At 39.3% G+C, this 24,878-nt stretch overlaps 3 protein-coding genes across 3 annotated transcripts; 2 read left to right on the top strand and 1 right to left on the bottom strand.

Annotated features, from left to right (window-relative positions):
* The first annotated feature begins 5,510 nt into the window (after nucleotides 1–5,510).
* Nucleotides 5,511–9,688, top strand: LOC116199098 (glutamate receptor 2.1-like). Its single transcript, XM_031529395.1, has 7 exons — nucleotides 5,511–5,846; nucleotides 5,934–6,253; nucleotides 6,506–7,198; nucleotides 7,309–7,668; nucleotides 7,780–8,095; nucleotides 8,587–8,996; nucleotides 9,110–9,688. Exons 1-7 carry the CDS (start codon nucleotides 5,561–5,563, stop codon nucleotides 9,497–9,499), a joined length of 2,775 nt encoding a protein of 924 aa, XP_031385255.1. The 5' UTR covers nucleotides 5,511–5,560; the 3' UTR covers nucleotides 9,500–9,688.
* A 2,525-nt stretch (nucleotides 9,689–12,213) lies between these two features.
* Nucleotides 12,214–20,418, top strand: LOC116199381 (glutamate receptor 2.5-like; the record flags this gene model as incomplete). Its single annotated transcript, XM_031529710.1, has 14 exons — nucleotides 12,214–12,237; nucleotides 14,231–14,372; nucleotides 15,150–15,469; nucleotides 15,562–15,906; nucleotides 15,995–16,274; nucleotides 16,368–16,434; nucleotides 16,562–16,691; nucleotides 17,310–17,418; nucleotides 17,723–17,896; nucleotides 18,320–18,504; nucleotides 18,572–19,138; nucleotides 19,259–19,572; nucleotides 19,622–19,733; nucleotides 20,152–20,418. Coding segments are annotated over exons 1-14 (3,036 nt in total), but the record flags the coding sequence as incomplete, so codon positions are not given.
* Nucleotides 20,068–23,496, bottom strand: LOC116201639 (RING-H2 finger protein ATL13-like). The gene is made up of 2 exons (XM_031532930.1): nucleotides 21,649–23,496; nucleotides 20,068–20,509 (listed from the first exon to the last, which is right to left on the bottom strand). The coding sequence occupies exons 1-2, from the start codon at nucleotides 23,101–23,103 to the stop codon at nucleotides 20,483–20,485; spliced, it is 1,482 nt and encodes a 493-aa protein (XP_031388790.1). The 5' UTR covers nucleotides 23,104–23,496; the 3' UTR covers nucleotides 20,068–20,482.
* Between the last annotated feature and the right edge of the window lie 1,382 nt (nucleotides 23,497–24,878).

The following is a 24,878-nucleotide window of genomic DNA, read 5'->3' as shown; positions in this document are numbered from 1 at the left end:
TTTTCCTTAACCTAAAAATGTACAAACTTTCGATTTGATATCAATTCTATCACGGCGTCAAATTTTTCGTTAATTTGGACGAAATCAATGCCATACAGGGCATCGATGACCCCAATCGGGGAGAGGACGGTGGCGACCCCAATCGGGGGAATAATGGCCAAGATCGTGGCTCCACTCGCCGGAATCGAGAGAATCCCCAATTTGAGGGTTCTCCCAATTTCGGAGGGTAGGGGCATTAATTTAGACCAACCCCCCCCCCTCCCCGATTGGGGTCGTCGGAGCTCTATATGGCCTCGATTCCGTCCAAATTAACGAAAAATTTCACGTCGTGCTAAAATAGTTATTAAATCGAAAGTTTGTGTATTTTTAGGTTAAGGAAAAAAGTTCATGCCATAATTGTTAAAATGTGAAAAGTTGGAGTTTTTTTGTTATTAACCCTAAAAATAAATAAATAAAAATATCGAACTTAAAATTGATGAATGTAAGATCTCAATTGAATTATTATAAAATAAAAATAAATATTGAAGGATCTTCAATTACTAAAGCAACACCATAATAAAACTCGAATAAAGGTTTCATTAATTTAAATAATCAATATCGAAATAATTAATTTGAAATTTGCATTAAAAATTGATTCTACAAATCAAAATTCAATCAAAGAATAAGAATAAATAAATAAAGTTACCGAGCTTGAAGTTCACGGAGAAAATATTTTTATTAAATTATGAAATAAAAATAGAAAAGAAAAATTTAAGGTATATAAATCATAAAAGTCTTACAGTTACTGATGCAACGTCCATATTGAAACTAAAATAAAGATTCTATCAAAACAGTCAATATCGAAACAATCAATTTTGAATTGGCATAAAAAAATTCAAAATTCAACCAAGAAAAAGAAAAACTTAGAGAATAAAGGGGAAAAAAAACATTCAAGGTATATATAAATCAGAAAAGTCTTACAGTTATGGAAACGATGTCCATAGTGAAACTGCAATAGAGATCATGTCAAAACAATCAATATTGAAACAATCAACTTCAAATTTGCATTAAAAAATCCATTCAATAAATTAAAATTCAACCAAGAAAAATAAAAACTTGGAGAAGACCGAGGAAAGGAGGTTTAGAATTATATATAGAGATACATATGTGTTTGGTTCTGCTACCCCTTTTGCTTCCCCTGTTTATACATATATATTTATAAAAGTAATATTATCTTATGGTGATATATATCAAGATTTCATGAAATTTGAAAATCACCGTTGATATAGTATATAGTAAATTACATGCAAATTATAATGCCCTTATTAGGCTATATTCAATTATATATAATCTATATGTTCGGTTATATTCCACTAGTATGCCCCTATTGAAAATATATTCGTATATTTCACTTTCCCGAATTTTAATACATATATATATATATATATCTACTGTATAATTAATGATAAAAAAATTCCAGTTATATTCCACTAATATGCCCCTATTGAAAATATATTCGCATATTTCACTTTCTCAAATTCATATATATATATATATATATATATATATTCTACTACATAATTAATTATAAAAAAATTTCTTAATATATAAGTGATGATGTGACAAAACGAGAGAGCTCCGTTTCTTATTTTTAATGATGTGTCGGCGTGAAAATTGGACTTGGACTTTGTTTTCATATATATATACCTTAACCAACTGCTCGACATGAAGCATGAATCTAGACACATCTATCTGATGTATGGTCCATCTCGTAACTATATATATATATATATATATATATCATCCTATTTAATTAACCATACTATGGATGGACCACCTCAAATGAAGATATCAATCACAACCTTTTGTTTTAATTAACTATAATTAATGAAGACTATTGTTTATGGAAAATTATTTTGACATTCAAATATTAATTTGCCCATAAAAGTCCTCGGACAAGACTAGCTAGGTTTGTACTTGATTCATTCGTGGCATATAAAATATGGAATAATATATATAAGCCTCTATCTACCCCAATAGACCGACCTGCCTGAACTGGATTAGTCAAGTCTGTTGAGATTCTGATATACCAGGGTACTCCGAAAAAAAAAACTATATGGTATTAGATAAACGAATAATATATCAAACTTGAGATGTTATAATTAAGCGCCTTAATTTAATTAATTTACATGAAGCTTTCCAAGCAACTTATTACTAGAATTCTCTATCTCCTCTATAAGTATGTAATCAAGTGATTTGGAGTTAACGAGAAGAAAATACAGCAGAAAATCTCTCCTCTGTTCCAACGTTCCCTCTTCTCCGTGTTTTTCCCTTGTCCTTTTGCACAATACAGAGGCTAACACTAACTAACTCTTCCCGCGGTTTTGGAACGGACCTTCTCAATACAAACTGATTAAATTTTCGTGCTAGGGCAGGCTTGCTCCACACGTTTGACAATTAAGCTCTGTTGTTATGCCAAATGCAGCCTTAGATTTGATGGAAAATGAAGAAGTGTATGCCATAATTGGACCGGAGTGGTCCTCACAGGCCAAGTTCATCATTGATTTTGTTCTTAGCCACGAGGTCTTCCCTTTCCCCGGCCCAGAATCAGTACTTTATTTGAGCTGCATATGGTGATAGCTTCCAAGTGCAGACAATTGCAGCAATTGTTCAAGCCTCTGGCTGGAGAGAGGTTGTTCCTGTCTATGAAGACACTGATTATGGCAGTGGCTTGATTCCACACATCACGGATGCCTTTCAAGAAATAAACACTCGGGGTAATTTGCAAAAATCAGTTTCTTTGGGGCAAAATAATGTTGTTTCCTGATACATGTATGAGAAATTAACTTAAGTGCATGGTTTGTCTCAGGTACCTTATAGAAGTGTGATTCATCCATCTGCCCAAGATATCAATATACTAAACGAGCTCGTCAAGCTGATGAATATGCAGACAAGGGTTTTCCTGGTTCACATGACTGCTTCGCTCGGGTCTCGGCTATTCTTGCACGCGAGAAAGGCAGGGATTCTAAATGATGAGACTGTGGGATTGTGACTGACAGGTTAACATCATTGCTCGACCCAGTCAGGCATAGAGTGATTGAGTCCATGCAAGGTGTGATAGGGGTGCGGCCTCACCTCCCCATATCGAAGCGGCTTATACGCTTCAAGAAGAAATACCCAACCAGTGAGCTTATCAGTGGTCTTCTGTACAATAACATATATATATTCATCAAATTAATCTAAGAGTTCAGCCAATCTCATGTTGCAATGTCACTTACAAGTGTATTACAAAGATTCTCTCTGATAGAATTAAGTGTTTCCTCCCCGATTTTATTTCACCTATACAAAGTGCTTTTGTCAGGGGCAGGGGTATAGGGCATAATATCCAGCTTGCTCATGAATTGGTTACGGATTATAAAAGGAAGGATGTGAGTCCTCGTTGTGCTATAAAAGCTGATATCATGAAGGCATCTCTGTAGATTGGAATTTCATCATTACTGTGCTGGAAGTGATTGGAGTGCCTAACCAATTTCTTGCTTGGACAAGGGTTTGTATTACTGGTGCACACTATTCAATCTGTGTTAATGGCAGTCTAGAGGGTTACTTCAAGGGACAGAAAGGAGTTCGACAAGGAGATCCTTTGTCTCCCTACTTGTTTGTAGTTGCTATTGAGGTCTTAACTCAACTTTTGAATTAAGCTGTTGCAAATAAGCGACTTACCTACCACCCTTTCTGCTCTGGAGTGAACGTTACTCATTTGGGGTTTGTTGAGGACCTCTTGATATTTGTTAAAGGAGAGCTGCAATCTATTAGAGCTTTGTTGGATGTTTTTCAGATGAGGAATGTAAGCCTCTTGGGGAGAAGATTACTCAGAGAATAAACACATGGGCAGCTAAGAAGAAATCATATGCAGGGAGGCTAGAGTTAATTCAATCAGTGTTGCACTCAACGATAAATTTCTGGTGCAGAGCGTTTATGTTACCTAAGTAGGTTTCGAAGGTTGTTGAGGGAAAATGCAAAGCTTTTCTCTGGAAAGGAAAGGATGCTACTGCAAAAGGATCAAAAGTTGCTTGGGAGACAGTTTGCCTACCTAAGAAGGAAGGGGGACTTGGACTAAAGCAACTTTATGCATGGAATCGCGCTTGTATAGTGAGGTTCATTTGGTCACTTAAAATACCAAATTCCTGTTCTTATGCTTTCAAGAAGATATTGGAACTCAGAAGAAGTGCTTATTCTCTAATCAAACACCAGATTGAAGATGGGAAAAGGACCTGGTTCTGGTTCGATAATTGGCATCCCCAAAGTCCATTTTATGAGATTTTTCAGCAAAGGGGTGTTTGTAGTGCTGGTCTCACAAAACGTTCTAGAGTTTCTGCTATTATAGAGGAGGACAGATGGATTTGGAGAAATAGAAGATCTCCTGAGTTGGTTGCAATTCAGGAAGGGTAACAACACATTAGACCCTGCAGCAGTTTGGAAGATCAGATCATTTGGTTAGCTCATCCTAAAGGGAAATTCACAGTAGCTGGCACCTGGGAGCATATACGGTACAAAGGAACTCAAGTGGACTGGTATAAGCTTCTATGGTCTGCGCCAATCATTCCAAAACACAATTTTATATCGTGGCTTGCTATAAGAAACATACTTAATACTATGGACAGAATTGTAAGATGGAAAAGTGATGTGAATCCTGTCTGTGTTCTTTGTGGTTCAGCAGATGAGACTCGAGATCATGTTCGACTCCTCGCAACCCACGTACTTCACAACTAGTCATTAGTGGACAGATCCGCTGACCAAGAGGGCGGTCCTTGACAGGGGTGTTGCTGCAATGCGGAAGAGCCAGACTATAATCAACAACATGGTTTCGATTTTGGGCTCCTTTGACCACTGTCGTCCCTCTGTCCTCGAGTCCGCCATGTGCCGGCTCAGTTGCTCAATTAAATCCCCCCAGATCAAACTTCGAACTGTCTAGGATGGGAAGAGTGGAGAAATTTTCTCGAACCAAATGTGTCCCAAGACTAAATCAATCGTTTTAGGTGACATGTAGCTTTCCTTTCGCTTTCCTTCCATTCTTAGCTACTCGCGTGGAAGAGTCATACCTATATATATATATTTTTCTATATTTAATTCATTCCCCGAGTAAAAGTCAATGCCCAGCCTGTCGTTCACTGTGATCAATGCACGAAGGTTCGTGGCATGGAATCGCTAAGTTCTTAAAACCCTTTTCTTTACATCATCAATTAATTTATTATGACGACTAATAATTAAACTTTTTTAGTTTAATTATTTGCTAATTGTGTATACACTTTCTTGGCCAACAAAAAAAAACCTATAGATTTTGTACAAGCTATTGTAGATACTATATATGCATTATATTATATATATACACTCTCGAATTCATGGTCAAGTCAATTTGCTTAGTGACTTCCAATATTCGCTCTATTTTGTTGGCATATCAATTCATATTGCGAAATAAAAATAAGGACGCAAGCTATATATAATTATACACACACATATTTCCCGCTGTGATAGTTTTCGCAGTATTCACATCACATATATCTTCCTCATTCTGATTGATCGAATGACAACAATGAGTCGGAGTTCGACCTTGGCGATTTTCTCTTGCATCGTCGTGCTAGTTCGTAATTTGGGTGGACCGGCCATGGCAGCTGAAGGAGACCTGTCAAGGAAGGAGAGGGTGAAAGTGGGCCTACTTGTGGATTCTAATGCCCCTATGGGGAGAATCGCCTCGAGCTGTATCAATACGGCACTGTCGGATTTCTATGAAGCCCATCCTAATTATCGTACAAGGCTGTCTCTTCACTTTAGGAATCCTCAAAATGATGTCGTTCTAGCAGCTTCAGCAGGTATACGATAATTTATATTTTGCATTAATCAACCTTCTCTTGGTTCTTTGGGTGCCATCAAGTTAATGGATTGATCGCTTTTTGCAGCATTAGAATTGATGCAAAATGAAGAAGTGCATGCTATAATTGGGCCGGAGTGGTCCTCGCAAGCCAAGTTCGTTATCGACCTTGGGATCAAAGCTCAGGTTCCTATCATATCCTTCTCGGCCACAAGTCCTTCCCTTTCGCCTACCCAAAGCCGGTACTTCGTCCGGACAGCTTATGATGACTGCTCCCAAGTGAAAGCAATAGCTGCTCTCATCCAAGCATTTGGCTGGAGAGAGATCGTCCCCATCTACGAGGACACCGACTATGGCAACGGCCTGATTCCCTACTTGACGGATGCCTTCCAAAATATTGACACTCGAGTAAGTACTATATATCATCGCTCCGAGGCTAAATTATATTCCATGTGATTTTCAATGGAAAGTTTTTGTCACTCTCTGGAAATTAACTGTTCCGCGTCAATGTATAGATTTCGATTGATATGAATATTATATTATATATATACATATATATGCGTATTATCCAGAGATTTATCTAAGAACTGACTTATAAAATTCTTTTAACTTCTTTATCAGACCGAGCACCAGCCGAATTTGCTTGTTGATTGTGTGTAGGTACCCTATAGGAGTGCAATCCATCCAACTGCCCGAGATATTGACATCTTGAAGGAGCTAAACAAGGTGATGACCATGTCAACTAGGGTATTCCTGGTCCACATGACCGCCACACTTGGGTCCCGGCTCTTTGTCCTTGCCAATGAGGCCGGGATGCTGAACGAGGAGAGCGTGTGGATCATGACTGATGGGCTGTCTTCCTTGCTCGATCCAGTTGGCTCCACAGCCATGAGCTCCATGCAAGGTGTGGTGGGCGTGAGGCCGTATGTCCCCATGTCCAAAACGCTAAAGAAGTTCATGGAGAAGCAATTGAATAGTTCTCATGGAATCTCCCCCTCTAATGGGACTGAGACAGTCACTCTCTTCAGTCTTTGGGCTTATGACACTATTTGGGCATTAGCCATGGTAGCCGAGAAGCAATGGACATCATCTGATCAATTGCGGTATGTTAGGCCAAGCACGAACAGAAAAATGGCAACACTAAACTTCTCGGACACTGGAATCTCAGAGATGGGCCCTAAGCTTCTACAAGGAATCATAAACCTCAGCTTCCATGGTCTTTCTGGGCTTTTTGAGATGGTTCACGGGCAGCTCCAACCCTCTGGATTCGAAATCATTAATGTGCTTGGGAACGAGGAAAAGATCATCGGGTATTGGACCCCGAAGCATGGCCTCTCAAAGGTCCTCTCAAAGGTATGCGCTCCATCAGTTCCATATTAAAGAATGTAAATTCCGTATTTTCGACTCATTATTTCCTAGCTAGTAGGCCCTAAAAGATTAATTTATCTCCTGCAACTACACAGACTCTGAGCAATCGCACTGAAGAAAATCGAGAGTACTACTCAACTTCCGTGGATGATCTAAAACCAGTTCTGTGGCCTGGAAAAACCCTGAAGGAACCCAAGGGCTGGGTTATGCCTTCCCTGAAGGATACGAAGATGAAGATCGCGGTCCCTGTTAAAACCGGTTTCAGTGAATTCTTCAAGATACACTGGGACCAGCGCACGGGTGTTCCTTCCTACTCTGGTTTCTCGTATGACATGTTTGTAGCTGTGGTGGACGCGTTGCCTTTTTACATACCATATGAATTTGTTCCGTTTATGAATGCAAGTAGACAGTCTGCTGGAACTTATGATGAGATGCTTTACCAGATCAAACTTCAGGTAATAACTACTATTTCTGGAGTTGAGGCCAAACAAATACACATCTCTGATATATATGAAAAAGAGGCCAGGCAGGTTAAATCTTGAAAATAACGTCTCTGTGCATTACAGAAAGTTGACATTGTGGTAGGGGACATAACTGTTGTAGCGAATCGCTCCAATTACGTGGATTTCACGCTGCCTTACTCGGAATCTGGGGTGTCGATGGTGGTCGCAATCAAGGACGACGAAAGGAGGAACATGTGGATCTTCTTGAGGCCACTGAGCTGGGACCTGTGGTTAACCATTGGACTATCGTTCGTCTTAACCGGCCTCATCGTCTGCTTTCTGGAAGGCCGCCACCAGAACGAAGACTTTGGTGGTTCCAGGAGTGAGCAACTCAGCACCAGCCTCTGGTTTTCCTTCTCAACACTAGTTTTTGCTCATCGTAAGATCTCCGGGCCTCTCATCTGACTTCCCCCTATATATTAATTAACTCGTCATTCGCAAAGTCATGCTTGGGTACAGGACATGGAAAGGGCATAGAGAATATATTTTCGTCATATAAAGGATGGGTGAACTTTGTTTTGTTACTGATTGTTTTCGTTCCATTCCTTATGCATTCCCTCATACCGAATAAGTAGTTAAGTGCTGCCACTCTCATCCATGTTCCTTTCCATGCGGCCTTCTCTGGCCTGATCAGATGCAATACGTACCTTAGGATTCGGTGTGTTGTGACCAAGAACTCTTTACGTGAAACCACTAGGTTCTGATGAGTTCGATCCTTATTGGGCTTCCTAACCAGGAACGTCCTTAGTTCCTTTATGTGTGGGCATTCTACTGGCGATCAGCGCTACAATTCCTCCAGTAAATGGAAGCACTAACATGGCCAAACAATTTGTGATAAAAACTTGAAATTGTTTAGTTTTATTGACCCAGGGGAAAAGGTGGTGAACAATCGGACGAGGCTAGTCCTTGCAGTGTGGATATTCCTGCTGCTGATCATAACGCAAAGCTACACGGCAAGTTTGGCCTCACTCTTGACAGTTGAACGGCTGCAGCCACAATACGTGGATGTACAAGAGCTCGTGCGGAAACATCACCATGTTGGATACCTAAAAGGTTCCTACGTCCGGGAACTCCTTGTTCGGGATCTCGGCTTCGATGAGTCAAGGGTGATTGCTCTCAACTCTGCCGAGGAGTACCACGAGGCACTGTCAAATGGGATCGGGAATGGCGGAGTTGCAGCCATCTATGACGAGACCCCCTACATCCAACTCTTTCTCGGGAAGTATTGCAATAAATATATGATGGTGGGACCGAGATATAAGAATGATGGATTTGGTTTCGTAGGTTCTCCGTTCCTCCCTGTTATTTGTTTAACTTCCTCATCTTATGCAGAACAAACATATGATGCTGACTAAGTTAAGGATTTAATGTGCCAATGTACATCAACTGTTAGGCATTTCCACGGGGGTCACCCCTCGTCTCATACTTCTCGAGGGCGATCTTGAATGTGACTCAAGACAAAACCAAGATGAACAAGATCGAAAGTAAGAACCACCTGCGCCGGAGTTCACCGTGCCAGGATGAGGAATTAAGCCAAGGCGGGGCCACAATCTCTTCGCACAATCTTAGCCTCGGCGTGGGCAGCTTCAGCGGACTCTTCATCATCACCGGCATTGTTGCAGTGCTCGCCGTTCTAGCTGAGTTGGTGAAGGGGTTCAGGACTAAGCATTCTCTCCGGAAAGGTATAGAGAGGAAGAATTCGAAAGTAGTTCCATTAACAAGTATTGGACAAGGCGACCCTAATACCGGTCCTGCAAATACTACTTTGTCATACACTCTGTAACACGAACTTCCCCGATACATAAGGATGAAGAAAGAGGAGATAACGGATGATCAGCTCTTTCCTTGTACAGAAAATTAATCCGGTAGATTTGTCCAGTATTAATCGCTATCCAATGTGTAAGCAATCGGTTATACCGTGAGACATGCCAAATAGATCCATGATGATATGAAAACTTGTTATTAACTTCTATTTTCGGGCTTTCTTGATTTCTTGTGGCCGAAGTTTGAACTGCAAAAGGTCAGCCCAGCGAATCTTGTAACCTGTGTTTTCTCGATTTCTTCAGCTATGATCTTCAGCGGATAAATAAATTGTCTTAATTAAGCAAGAGGGTGTAGTGTAATGCAGGGGTACATATCCTCGCCCTAAAAATAAAGAGATTCGAGCTTTGATTCTTATTAGTATGGCTACCGGTGCTTCAATTTATTTAGATTTTCATATTCTTGTACTAGGCATGTGGCCTTTCTTGTAATGAAAATAAATTATCTTAAATAATAAAAACTAGTTGAAGATCTGCGCATTGCACGGATGATAATTAAGAAACTTGAAAATAGAAATCTTGAAATATCAAAATTTATTTGTATCATTAAATAACGTAAAATTTGATCTTTATATGAATATATCTAAATTATATATATATGATTGAATTTTATGTAAAATTAGGAATTGAAAAAAAGAACATCAAATTGTAGAAATTAATTTAGTATTTTTTTATTATAATATGTAGAACTTGCGTGAAAAACGATTTATGATAAGAAAATTAAAAAAATTAAGTTTTAATCCTTATAAAGTAAGAATGCTTGTATAAAATATGAGATACTCATTATATTCCTTTATCACTTTTACTAATATACATATACAAAAATATATAAAGTGGAAATATATGAAATATCTTTTCTCAATATTATACAATCTAAGATAATTATCGGATCATGTATCGAATAAAGGGAGGTCAAACTCAAAATATATACTTATAAATGAAGTTGATTATTGATAGCAAAAACGTTATCATTGTTATAACTACTCAAATCAAACTTAATAAAAATATGGGTTAATAACAAAAAACAGCACAAACTTTTCACATTTTAACAATTTTAGCACGAACTTTTTTCCTTAACTTAAAATTGTACAAACTTTCGATTTGATAACAATTCTATTACGGCGTCAAGTTTTTCGTTAATTTGGATGGAATCAAGGTCATAGAGGATGCCAACGACCCCAATCGGGGGGAAGGGCACTGGCGACTCCAATCGGGGGATAATGGGGTCGTGGCTTCACCCGTCAGAATCGGAAAAATCCCTAATTTGAGGGTTCTCCCAATTTCAGGGTGTGGGGGCTTCGATTCAAGTGATCAACCCTCTCCCCTCCCCGATTGGAGTCGTCGGTGCCCTTTATAGCGTCGTTTCCATACGAATTAACAAAAAAATTGACACCGTACTAGAATTGTTATCAAATTAAAAATTTGTACATTTTTAGATTAAGGAAAAAAGTTTGTGCTATAATTGTTAAAATGTGAAAAGTTTGAATTTTTTTTTTGTTATTAACCCTAAAAATAAATAAATAAAAAATATCGAACTTAAAATTGATGAATGAAATATCTCAATTGAATTATTATAAAATAAAAATCAAACAATAAATAGTGAAGGATCTTCAATTACTAAAGCACCATAATAAAACTCAAATAAAGGTTTCATTAATTTAAATAATCAATATCAAAACAATTAATTTGAAATTTACATTAAAATGTTTATTCTACAAATCAAAATTCAATAAAAGAATAAGAATAAATAAATAAAGTTACTGAGCTTGAAGTTCACGGAGAACATATTTTTATTAAATTATGCAATAAAATAAAAAAGAAAAATTTAAGGTATATAAATCAAAAAAGTCTTACAGTTACTGAAGCAACGCTCATACTGAAACTGGAATAAAGATCTTGTCAAAACAGTCAATATCGAAACAATCAATTTCGAATTGGCATTAAAAAATTCAAAATTCCCAAGAAAAAGAAAAACTTGGAGAAAAGGGGGGAAAAAAAAGAAACATTCAAGGTATATATAAATAAAAAAGTCTTACAGTTACTGAAACGATGTCCATAGTAGAACTGTAATAGAGATCATGTCAAAACAATCAATATCGAAACAATCAATTTCGAATTTGCATTAAAAAATTCATTCAACAAACTAAAATTCAACCAAGAAAAATAAAAACTTGGAGAAGAAAGGGAAAGGAGGTTCAGAATTATATACGGAGATACATATGTGTTAGGATCTACTGCCTCTTTTGCTTCCCCTGCCTATGCATATATATATATATATATATATATATATATATTATAAAAGTAATATTATCTTATGGTGATATATATCAAGATTTCGTGGAATTAGAAAATCACCATTGATATAGTATATGGTAAATTACGTGCAAAAATATAATGCCCTTATTAGGCTATATTCTGTTATATATAATTTATCGATTGGATTATATTCCACTAATATGCCCCTATTGAAAATATATTCGCATATTTCACTTTCCTGAATTTGAATATATATTCTACTGTATAATTAATGATAAAAAAAATTTCTGGTTATATTCCATTAATATGCCCCTATTGAAAATATATTCCCATATTTCACTTCTCTATTTCTAAATATATATATATATACATATATTATACTACACAATTAATTATAGAAAATTTCCTTAATATATAAGTGATGTCGTGTGGCAAAGCGAGAGAGGTTCATTTCTTATTTTTAATAATGTGGCGGCATGAGAATTGATTTCATATATATATATAATCCTATTTAATTAACCATACTATACATGGACCACCTCAAATGAAGATATCAATCACAGCCCTTTGTTTTAATTAACTATAATTAATGAATACTATTGTTTATGGAAAATTATTTTGACATTCGAATTTTAATTTGCAAGTAAAAGTCCTCAACAAGACTAGCTAGGTTTGTACTTGATTCACTCGTGTCATATATAATATGGAATAATATATATAAGCTTCCATGTACCCTAATGGATCAACCCGCCTGAACTGGATTGGTCAGGTCCGTTGGGCTTCTAATATAGCAGGGCAATCCGAAAAAAAAAATTATATAGTATTAGATAAACGAATAATATATCAAACTTGAGATGTTATAATTAAGCGCCTTAATCGAATAATTAATTTACATGAAGCTTTCCAAGCAACTTCTATTCTTCCAAGTCTATTAGAAGGCTGACATCTACTTCGTTCAATTCCTCAATACTCGGTTTTTTGTTGATTAAATGTGCGTATGAATAGGTTTGTTGTGTTGCCAAGGAATATAGCAGGACCACGACTTAAAAACACATTTATTGACTTTGTTCTGGTAATAAAACATCTTAAATTTGCAAAGTAAACTCCTCTGCATGTAACAGGTATACGCACGCAAGGAGATGCAGTATTTCTGGAACTAAAAGTGCTTTTTCTTTTTTCTTTTTTTTCTGAGGATAATTAAAGCAATGATTATTTCCCTAATTATACAATTAGGTAATTTTGGACAAGGTGACGACCTTACGCTGCTATTACTACTTCATGCATATATATGCGCAGTATTAATGTGTGTGCGCTGCACAACATAATTTAAATTGGAGATCTACAGATAAAGAAAAAAGAAATAATGTATAAGCTCTTTCCTTGCATAGAGCCCCTTACTTCATTTAATCAAATGCTATTGGTAACTTGTACAGTTCACGTTGTTTGGCTCTACCCATCAATTATCTAGTCATAAACCTTTCACAATGAGATCTATCGATATAGTAATGATATTCAATTATGAAGATTAGCACAAGATAAATTTGCTGCACCACGTGACATGTGAAATCGTCATATAATAGAAAAAACTGGATATATGTAGTTCCAACGTAATTTCTGTTGAGAGTGAAAAAGTGAACAATTCCTCACTGGCCCCTAAAGCAAAATTCCTGGGATATATGATGATACTTGCCATTAATTATTTGAATTAGATACGGGCCAAACTCATATAAATATAATTATGGAAATTGAAGGGGGTAGCAAAGTGAGTTTTATGTGCCCATGTGAGCTCATACTACACTAAATCTAGTGCAGTTGAAGGGCATCTTAGAGTAATCCTCCTCCTTAATTTTCCTGGTTCCATGTACTGATACTGGAAATTCCAAATGCATATATTAGAGGTGCAAATGGACAACTTAATAGAAAGTCATATCTATGTATTATCATATAAATATGAGATTTTATACTTTGATAATTTGTAAATATGACAAGTAAGGTACATAAATAACGGTCGTCCCCAAAAATTTCACATATTCTTACGTTAGAATTGTCGGAATCGTCAGCCGTGATTCTCAAGTGAATAATTATATTTGTACTAATTCAGCGAGCCAAGGCCATTAACTGATGGTGAATGAACTAACTCAAGAATAATGGTCAGTCAATAGTCAAGGCTTACTCGACCGAGTTCGCGAGTTACATGGAGCTTTCCTAGAAACTTCATTTCCAACCCTATTGGACCCTAACAAATGTAAAACACATTTTTCCGATCGTCAACTCTTCTGTCATATCATGATACTATACACAACAGCATAATTTGCTCTTCCAACCCAATCGATCCACGGTGAATGATGGGCTATTTATATGTTTTTGGTAATATGCTTCTACGTCCCGCTTTTTTTAATTAACTACATGTGGAAGCAGCTGGACCGGTCTCACCGGAGGAGGAAATGGTGAAAGTTGGTGTCATCATCAACAGGAACTCGTCCCTGGGGAAAGTGGCTTCAACTTATGTAGACTTGGCACTGTCTGATTTCTATGATGAACATGCAAGCCACCGCATGAGGTTATTTCTTCGCTACAGGGGTCCTCCCTAAAACGACGCGGTTGCTGCGGCTTCTGCAGGTAAATATATATCAATAAAGTCTATCCTAATGTTCTACATGGTACTCACTATAGCTTGGTTGAGTTGAATCAAGGGGGGTCCTGTGTTTTATGTATTGTTCTCGGTCGGCCGTCAATTAGCTATTAACTCCCAAGGTGAATCCAAGAGGTCCTGCATTAAGATTCTTGCCCCTAGATCTTCATATATATTACAATGTGATCTTGAGCTTAATTATTCGATCGCCAAGAGAATTAATTCCATTTTTATTCAAATTTAAATTACTTTATAAAATTGGAGATTGATCAGATTCCCAACCAGGTTATTGGCCAGTTTATGTGGCAAGTCAAAAAAACAGAGAGCCCTAACTGTTGGCATTTAAACTTGTTCTTTGACTCAACTAATGTTCCTTGACAGTAGAAGTTTGTATCCTTGGGAAATTAAGAATTAAGTGTAATCCTTGAAAGAGGAGAAGTCATTAGAGATTATCACTAGAATTCTCTATCTCCTCTATAAGTATGTAATCAGGTGATTTGGAGTTAACGAGAAGAAAATACAGCAGAAAATCTCTCCACTGTTCCAACGTTCCCTCTTCTCCGTGTTTTTCCCTTGTCCTTTTGCACGATACAGAGGCTAACACTAACGAACTCTTCCCGCGGTTTTGGAACGGACCTTCTCAATACAAACTGATTGAATTTCGTGCTAGGGCAGGCTTCCTCCACACGTTTGACAAGTAAGCTCTGTTGTCAGGCGAAATGCAGCCTTAGATTTGATGGAAAATGAAGAAGTGTATGCCATAATTGGACCGGAGTGGTCCTCACAGGCCAAGTTCATCATTGATCTTGGAGCTAGAGCTCGGGTTCCTATCATATTATTCTTAGCCACGAGGCCTTCCCTCTGCCCGGACCAGAATCAGCACTTTATTTTAACTGCATATGATGATAGCTTCCAAGTGCAGACAATTGCTGCAATTGTTCAAGCCTTTGGCTGGAGAGAGGTTGTTCCTGTCTATGAAGACACTGATTATGGCAGTGGCTTGATTCCACACATCAAGGGTGCCTTTCAAGAAATAGACACTCGGGTAATTTGCAAAAATCAGTTTCTCTGGGGCAAAATAATGTTGTGCCCTGATACATGTATGAGAAATTAACTTACGTGCATGGTTTGTCTCAGGTACCTTATAGAAGTGTGATTCATCCATCAGCCCAAGATATCAATATACTAAACGAGCTCGCCAAGCTGATGAATATGCAGACAAGGGTTTTCCTGGTTCACATGACTGCTTCGCTCGGGTCTTGGCTATTCTTGCACGCGAGAAAGGCAGGGATGCTAAATGATGAGACTGTGTGGATTGTGACTGACAGGTTAACATCATTGCTCGACCCAGTCGGGCATAGAGTGATTGAGTCCATGCAAGGTGTGATAGGGGTGAGGCCTCACCTCCCCATGTCGAAGCAGCTTATACGCTTCAAGAAGAAATACCCAACCAATGAGCTTATCAGTGGTCTTCACTCTTCTGTACAGTAATATATATATGTTCATCAAATTAATCTAAGAGTTCAGGCCAATCTCTTGTTGCAATGTCACTTGCAAGTGTATTACAAAGATTCTCTCTGATAGAATTGAGTGTTTCCTCCCTGATTTTATTTCACCTGTGCAAGGTGCTTTTGTCAAGGGCAGGGACATAAGGGATAATATCCAGCTTGCTCATGAATTGGTTACGGATTATAAAAGGAAGGATGTGAGTCCTCGTTGTGCTATAAAAGCTGATATCATGAAGGCGTTTGACTCTGTAGATTGGAATTTCATCATTACTGTGCTGGAAGTTATTGGAGTGCCTAAACAATTTCTTGCTTGGATAAGGGTTTGCATTACTGGTGCACACTGTTCAATCTGTGTTAATGGCAGTCTAGAGGGTTAATTCAAGGGACAGAAAGGAGTTCGACAAGGAGATCCTTTGTCTCCCTACTTGTTTGTAGTTGCTATTGAGGTCTTAATGAAGCTGTTGCAAATAAGAGACTTGCCTATCACCCTTTCTGCTCTAGAGTGAATGCTACTCATTTGGGGTTTGTTGATGATCTCTTGATGTTTTGTTAAAGGAGAGCTGCAATCTATTAGAGCTTTGTTGGATGTCTTTCATGAATTTTATTTCTGGTCTGAAATTAAATCCTAGCAAAACTGAGATGTATACTGCTGGGGTTGATCATGAAGTGGTGAGGAGAATGGCGGGGATTAGTGGCTTTAAGAGAGGTTCTCTTCCTGTGGAGTTCCACTTGTACCTGGTAGGCTTTCAGATAAGGAATGTAAGCCTAATGTTGAGAAGATTACTGAGAGAATAAGCACGTGGACAGCTAAGAAGCTATCATATGCAGGAAGGCTACAGTTGATTCAATCTGTGTTGCACTCAACGATAAATTTCTGGTGCGGAGCGTTTATGTTACCTAAGTAGTTTTCGAAGGTTGTTGAGGGAAAATGCAAAGCTTTTCTCTGGAAAGGAAAGGATGCTACTGCAAAAGGATCAAAAGTTGCTTGGGAGACAGTTTGCCTACCTAAGAAGGAAGGGGGACTTGGACTAAAGCAGCTTTATGCATGGAATCGCGCTTGTATAGTGAGGTTCATTTGGCTTCTTATTAGTGGAGTAGGATCTCTATGGATTGCCTGGTCAAGAGCTTACATAATTAGAGAAAGGAATTTTTTGGTCACTTAAAATACCAAATTCCTGTTCTTATGCTCTCAAGAAGATAATGGAACTCAGAAGAAGCGCTTATTCTCTAATCGAACCCCAGATTGGAGATGGGAAAGGGACCTGGTTCTGGTTCTATAATTGCCATCCCCAAAGTCCACCCTGTATGATATTTTTCAGCAAAGGGGTGTTTGGAGTGCTGGTCTCACAAAAGGTTCAAGAGTTTCTGCTATTACAGAGGAGGACGGATGGATTTGGAGAAGAAGAAGATCTCCTGAGTTGGTTGCAATTCAGGAAGGGTAACAACACATTAGACCCTGCAGCAGTTTGGAAGATCAGATCATTTGGTTAGCTCATCCTAAAGGGAACTTCACAGTAGCTTGCACCTGGGAGCATATACGGGACAAAGGAACTCAAGTGGTCTGGTATAAGCTTCTTTGGTCGGCGCCAATCATTCCAAAACACAATTTTATATCGGGGCTTGCTATAAGAAACAGACTTAATACTATCGACAGAATTGTAAGATGGAAAAGTGATGCGAATCCTATCTGTGTTCTTTGTGGTTCAGCAGATGAGACTAGAGACCATATTTTCTTTGCATGTTCTTTCTCTGCTGAGGTTTGGAGGTGTATCCTGCCAATGAATGGACAGGGAAGGCGGTTTTTGCTGAGGAACTCAACAGAGCTGCAAAAGAGTATAAAGAGAGATCTTCACAAGCGGTTTTTGGTGGACTTTCTTGGCATGCTCACATTTATCATATATGGAGGGTTAGAAATGAGTGTATTTTTAAGGAAGTGGCTCCCCAAAAGGAGAGGGTCGTCGCAGGTATCAAGCAAACTGTGAAATGTAGTATTCTGGGGCTAAAAAATATTCAAAGAAGGATTGAGCCCTGAATTCTTTATGTTTCTTGTTATTGGTTTCATTTGTAACCCAGTATCAGACCAACTGAAAAATGATGTGAGCGCCTGTGCGCCCGTTTATTTGGTCTGCGAACCATTCGAAGGACCCCGTGCCTTTGTCATTGGGCCTGCGTGCCTTTGTTATTTGGTCCTGCGAGCCAATTTTATCTGTGGCCCAATCTGTAATTCGATCTAGTTTTTGAGGTGCAATAAAGAGCAAACGCCCTACAGATCGAAAATAAATTAATTTAAGAGACTAATATTATTCGGAACTTTCGACCGTAACACTAGACATAGCCATCTTATTTAGAATGACAATATTTGTTTTGCGCTTTGAATTGATTTGCAGGGACTAGGAATTTGAATCTCTTTGCCTTATGGGCGTACTACACCGTATCGGCATTAGCCGATGCAGTTGAGAAGGCATGGAATTCATCGAATTCTCAATCCCGGAAGAGGCCTAGCCCAAACGCAAGATCTGTACTGGACCTTTCTGCCATAGGAATCTCAGAGACGGAAAAAATATTCAGTGAATAATACACAGTCAGGTGGTTATGTAAAACTTCATCAATGAGTGACACGTGTATTTGGGGATCGGGAGATTGAGGAAGAAGTTGATTGTTTTTGGGAATTGGGATTCTTTTCGGCAAGGGATGAGAGGGAGAGAAAAACAAAGAGGAAGGATTTTTTTGTAAAGGACCAGAGATTCTCCGATGAATACGAAATTCCAGAGTCAATAGACTTACGGGACACTTCCAGCTGGTCACCAGTCATGGGGTACTGGACCACCAAACATGGGCTCCGCGACAATGTCCTAAACAACATCACCAAACAAGAAAAAAGGTATTCGAGTTTCATGCATGACCTGAAACCACCGACGTGGCCGGGCGGGACCCAACAGCTGCCTTTGGGCTGGGTGATTCCGGCAGTGAAGGGGAAGAAGATGAAGATTGGGGTCCCAGTCAAGGACGGTTTCACTGAGCTCTTCAAGATTGAGTGGGATGCGTGCACCGGAGTCCCAACATATTCTGGGTTCTCTTATGATGTATTTCAAGAGGTGTTGAGAAAGTTGCCTTTCGCTCTTCCGCACGAGTTCAAGCCATTCATGAACGCTAGTCGGCAGAGTGCTGGGTCTTATGATGATATGCTCTGCCAGATCAAACTGCATGTAAGAAAGATGCTATAAGGTTAAACCATGTTAAGATGCTATCGGGTCTCCCACTTATCCATCTTTTATTGTTGTTCTTTGTTAGTCATTATATGATTAATTTTGAACTGTTATTTGCAGGAAGTTGATGTAGTCGTCGGTGATACAACCATCGTGGCAAACCAGTCCGACTATGTGGACTTTGCTTTGCCCTACTCAGAGTCGGGCGTGGCAATGTTGGTGGAGGTCAAAGACGACTTGCGAAGGAACATGTGGATCTTCCTAAAGCCTCTAAAGTGGAACCTCCGGTTAATCACCGGCGTGGCTTTTGTATTCACGGGCTTGGTAGTTTGGGTTCTCAAACGCTGCAAGAATGAGGACTTTAATGGCTCCCGGAGCGAACAACTCGGCGTCCCTGGAGAAGTCTGCAATTCTTCGATGAGAATTGCAGCATAGTGAGAATTACATATGTTTGGTGGAATTCTCACTATCATAAGTAATTCTCACTGGGCTGCAATTCTTCGATGAGATCCCCTTCATCAAGCTTTTCCTTGCCAAGTACTGCGATGAATTCACTATGGTTGGACCAATCTACAAAACCGATGGGTTCGGCTTCGTGAGTAGATCTACATATCTCTCGCATTTATCGATCTTAATGAGTTACCAACACAAGCTCATTTTTCTTGAGTTTCCTTGAAATTAAATGCACACATTTTCTTTTTATAACCAATGTGGATTGTTCAAGCGGTTTGACACTTGTTCCGCTTAAATAAAATTTCAAGTTTAAGTCCTTGTGAATGTAGAAAATTCACGCTATAAGAGTTTTATTCCTTAGTAGGCCGACCTGGCTTGACTGAATTAGTCGGAGTCCAATTGAGCTTTCGAATACCATGACTCATGCTGAAAAAAAAAAATGCACACTTTTTTTACCCGAAAAATTAAATGCACAGTTTTTGCATGGAATAATTACGACATCCTCAGCCCCCAGCCATCTAATCTTTCTCCCTTACATATTCCTTACTGACTTTTCCTAGGCCTTCCCTATGGGGTCTCCATTGGCCTCCTACGTCTCAAGGGCAGTTTTGAATGTTACCCAAGACAAAGCTAGGATGGATGCGATCGAAAGGAAGAACTTTCTCAGCCAGACTTCGTCTTGCCAAGACGGGACAGACCAAGGCACCATAATCTCCTCAGACCTCAGCCACAGCGTGTACAGCTTCGGTGGGCTCTTCATAATCACCGGAGTCACTTCACTGTTTGCCCTCCTAGCGGAGCTTCCCTTCTCGAATCGGCACCGATTTTATTCCTCTTCAGCTTCAATTAGAGATCACCATCGTGGACCGTCTGTTCTAGCTTGGTCCAATTTCATAATGGAAATATTGGCAAAGAAATCTGGTAATATTATAGTTGGTTCGGTGAGATTATCTCGACAGAATGAGTGTAATTAATAAAAAGTCCAGCTGTGCTGATGAATTTACGATGGGAAGATATATTAAGTTGGAGCAAAGGACAGGCCACATGATGAAATGAAGGTAGGTGGGCGCATGTATGTATGTATATAACTCTGGACATCAAGTGCTCAACCGTTCCTGTGAAACTATTAACATCGACCATTAATGTCTCAGTCCCACTACACAAATTACAATTCCTCTCCTAAGAATAAATTTTCTATTAAATGCGTCTGCAATTTATGATGACCCAACAGAGCAGGCAGCCAGGCAGGTTTCTCAAAGCTAATAATTATATATGGTGTTAAATTTTTAAAAAAAAATGAATTGGAAAAAAAAAAAAGTGGGATTGCATTTCAAATTTGATTTCCCTTTCTCTGCATTTATTGTGCTAGCTAGATATAACCCTATCAAATCGGTCATAAATAATCAACGTATATAGTTGATGATCTAGTATAGATTAATGGACCTATATTCTTTGTGTTTTTCATCTGTTTATTTATAAAATTATTACATGCGGAATTGGCTCACTTCCATTAGGTACATCTTAGACTTTGCCCCAATTATTAGAGATTAATGGCTTGCCTTTCTTTCTTTCTTTCTTTCTTTTGTTTTTTTTTTCCCGGGGGGTGTTGGGGTTAAAGACGGTAAAGACATTAACATCATTAATCTCGGATTGTGTAATTAATTGATTTATAATAGTCATTGCCATTATATGCTCCACGATTTATGTGATTTCTATGTACATGCCCGCTTTAATATAAGCTGCATCCTCAGAAAGAAAATCTAAAATCAGGCAAGACAAAGAAAAGATAACCAATGTTACAGTAATTTAAATTTTAAATATTTCTTCAATGAGATCACAAAATACTCACTACTTAATCTTAGGAATTTTGTATTGAGGTTTCTTTCATAGTTCCTCTATTTTTTTGGATCGAAGAAATTAAATACTCACTACTTAATCTCAGGAATTTCGTATTGAGATTTCTTTCATAGTTCCTCTCTTTTTTCTTCTTTTTTTGGATCGAAGAAATTAAGATGAAAACCAACAAAGAAAAAAAAAACTAAAATTATGTCCTAGACCTGATCAAGTGATGAAGACGAGGAATGCCCGACCCTGTTCTGCGTCTGTCTCCCCATGAGCCAAAGCAGAGTCCTCCTGGTAAAGGACGGCGCCCTGTAACTGCTTGCCTGAGAATAATCCATACTGTTGCAGCTTCGTGTCTCTTCGTCAATTTCACTCCCGATCTCGATCTCACAGCTTATCCTGTTGGCCTCCCCGGTCTTGTTGCCACCATCCTTCGGTTCCCCGGCCTGACTGGCCGGGAACCGAAACGAGAATGCCCGCCTCGAGGACGTGTCCTCACTTGGGCTCGGCTTATTCTCCCCCCTTCCCCTGAGCCAAATCTTCGATATTGAAAAGCTGTCTTTCTTCCTCACAATCCCGCCACTGCCGCTGCTACTGCCGACGCCATTCCCACTGTTAGGATTCTTTGATTGGACATTGCCCTTGGTTGCTTCAAAGCCGTTGAAGTACCTCCTCGACTGGCAGTCATACTCCGACATTGCAGCTCGATACCCTGGCTTCAGGGGCATGGCCGGCTTCCTGCTCTTGCTCGACTGCTTCTTGATCGGTGTCCTAATCGGGACCTGGAGGACAGTGGTCTCGTCCATCACATACTCGAAAGAACCCATCGAAAAACACCTCCTTGAATCCACATTACTGCTTGCGACGGTACTAGTGGTAACGGAAGCAGTGGAAGTAGTCGTGGTAGCAGCAGTACTGCTCCCCTCTCCCCCATCGACATTCTTGAACTTCCCGAGCTTCACTGAGAAAACCTTTTCCGCCGGCGGCGGTCCTTCGGTCTTCTCCCCGAGTTCCACCAGCTTATCCATTCTAGCTGAACCTGGTTCGGCCTCCGGAGGTCCAACGGCTTCCCTATCATTCACGATCTCCCTCGAGCTGTCGCTCCCCGATTCGAGGACCAGGACGATGGGGGAGCAGCTGCTGTTAGGCGAGAAATCAGGGAGGATATTAGACCGGCAGAGGGGGCAGGTGGAGTGGGACAGGAGCCATGTGTCGATACACTCCATGTGGAATGCGTGGCTGCATTTAGGGAGGAGCCGGAGCTTGTCCTTGGCCTCGAACTCGCAGAGGCAGACGGCGCAGTCGAAGGGATCCTTGAGGCCGATGATGGCCTTGTAGTAGAAGACGGGGAGGGTGTCAATGAAGGACTGGTCGACGCCGGCGTCATGGAGGTGGAAGAGCTGCTGGAGCTGGCCCTGGAGGGCGGTGACGCTCTCGAGTTCGTCCATCTCCCTGTTGAGGGGCCTCATGAGGAACCTCACCAGCAGGTGGAGGAGGCCGGAGACGAAGAAGATGATTGCTAGGATTATGATGATGAGGAGAATGCTGGGGCTTACTCTGTTGCTCAGGCTGAACCCGCCGGATGCCGGAGGCGGTGGCGGCGGGAACAGGAAGAAGGGCTGCTGCGCCTGCGGAGGAGAAGGGTGAGATTCATGGAGGACCCAGACCATGGCTTGGCTTCCGGGGGGGAGTGAGAAAACCTCGCAAAGTTTGGAACTTTATGCAGGAATCCTCATTTTCGGAGTGCCCAGATGCATGATTTCATAAGCTCAGAGTGCAGAAATGAGACAAAGATTGAAACTTTTTTTACGGGGTCATCTTCTTCTTGTACTATTCCATGAAGATGAACGCCAATGTGGGTGATTCTCTGAGGAGCTGAGCTGCAAATGTGGCATATATGGCTTCGCCTGAACAATAAGGAATGACCTGCAAGTCAAACTGGTGTAGGGAGAGAGAAGGGAAGAGAGACAAAGATGGGGGGAGAGAGAGAGAGAGAGAGAGAGAGAGAGAGAGATTGATTGAGGGAGTGAAGAGGGAGGATAGAAATAAAGATGGGTCAGAAATCTACCACCAAGGCAAGAAATAAATGGGCTCAGATCTAATTGAGATTATATAAGTTTTAATTTAGGATCCCAATTCATTAAGAGATGAAAAAAAAAAAAGAAGAAGAAGAAGAGTTTGGGCCTTTGTGATGGGACACAGGCTGTCATATTCAAATTCAAGTCGTGGCAAAAAAATCTTAAATTTCTGGAGAGTGACATTAACGAGGATGATGATTTCATCAAAGTGCAGCGGAGCAAAACGCTCCCTCCCTCTTGGCCTCTTCTCTCTCTTTCTTGCTGCTTCATCTTCTTCCCCCATCCTGGAGTTGACTTCCAAGGAAACCCTTTTCATCATCCCCAATATCCATTTAATTTTGCCTTGTGCAGATCAGACTTATAATATATAATAATTAAAAAAATTAAATAAAAATATAAACAACTCAACATCTGTTTGCTTGGAAACGTAAAGCTGTTGTTTCCATGTACTCTACTTTTTTCCATGCCTTTTTTTTTTCTCCTTTTTCTGTGCGTGTTCTTAAGCTTTGTTTTCTCACCCCGATCACATTCCAAGGTTACTTCTGTTCTCCCTAAAATCTGAATAGCTTTGGCATAGGGACAAGACAAAAGGTGGTTGGAAGTCAAAGCCTCTTAACCTTGGATTTACCGGTAGGCAATCTCCCAACTTTTGGCGTAAACCTCCACTTTCTAACCCATAATTACACTTTTCACATTGGCTCAAATGGAGAATGAGAAGACACCCTACTTCTCTAAGCATCCAACGGTTAACGTTAAATTTGGATTTTCGACATTTAAGGCCCCGTTTGAATTGTTAGACCGATTTTAGAATCATGATTTTGATTTTAACTCAACACACTACACAACAAAAAATACACGTTTCCCGAGTCAAATTTATAATACTATCTCATTTGTCTTTTTCCACAATCAAAATCAAAATCAAAATCAAAATTATGATTCTAAAATCACACTAATAATTCAAACGCAGCCTAAGGCTTTTCAATTCTTTTCAATCTTTTCAATCATTCATAATCACATGAAATGTAATCTCCTTAATATGTAAGAATATTCACCACACAAATAACTAATTACAAAACTACTTAGCCAAAAAAAAAAAGACTATCACAAAAGTTTTTTGGTAAATAATATAACGAAAACTTTTAAACACATTTTCCTTCATTTTCTTATATATCTTTATCTTTCACTACTAAAGAGCCTCGTTACAAAATTTAAAATATACTAACTCCCCATATAATTGTTCAAAACAATTTATGCTATTACTATTTTAAGTTGTTTTAATAGAAATAGTTCGCATACCTAACTAAGCAGGGCAACCAGCAACTTTCATGATATCGAAAATCTTACAGAAAAATAACTCTCCTTTTTTA

The sequence above is a fragment of the Punica granatum genome, chromosome 3, assembly GCF_007655135.1.
Source record: "Punica granatum isolate Tunisia-2019 chromosome 3, ASM765513v2, whole genome shotgun sequence".
Lineage (NCBI taxonomy): Eukaryota > Viridiplantae > Streptophyta > Magnoliopsida > Myrtales > Lythraceae > Punica > Punica granatum.
The sequence above is the reverse complement of the archived record's forward strand: the minus strand, read 5'-3'. Positions and strand labels throughout refer to the sequence as shown.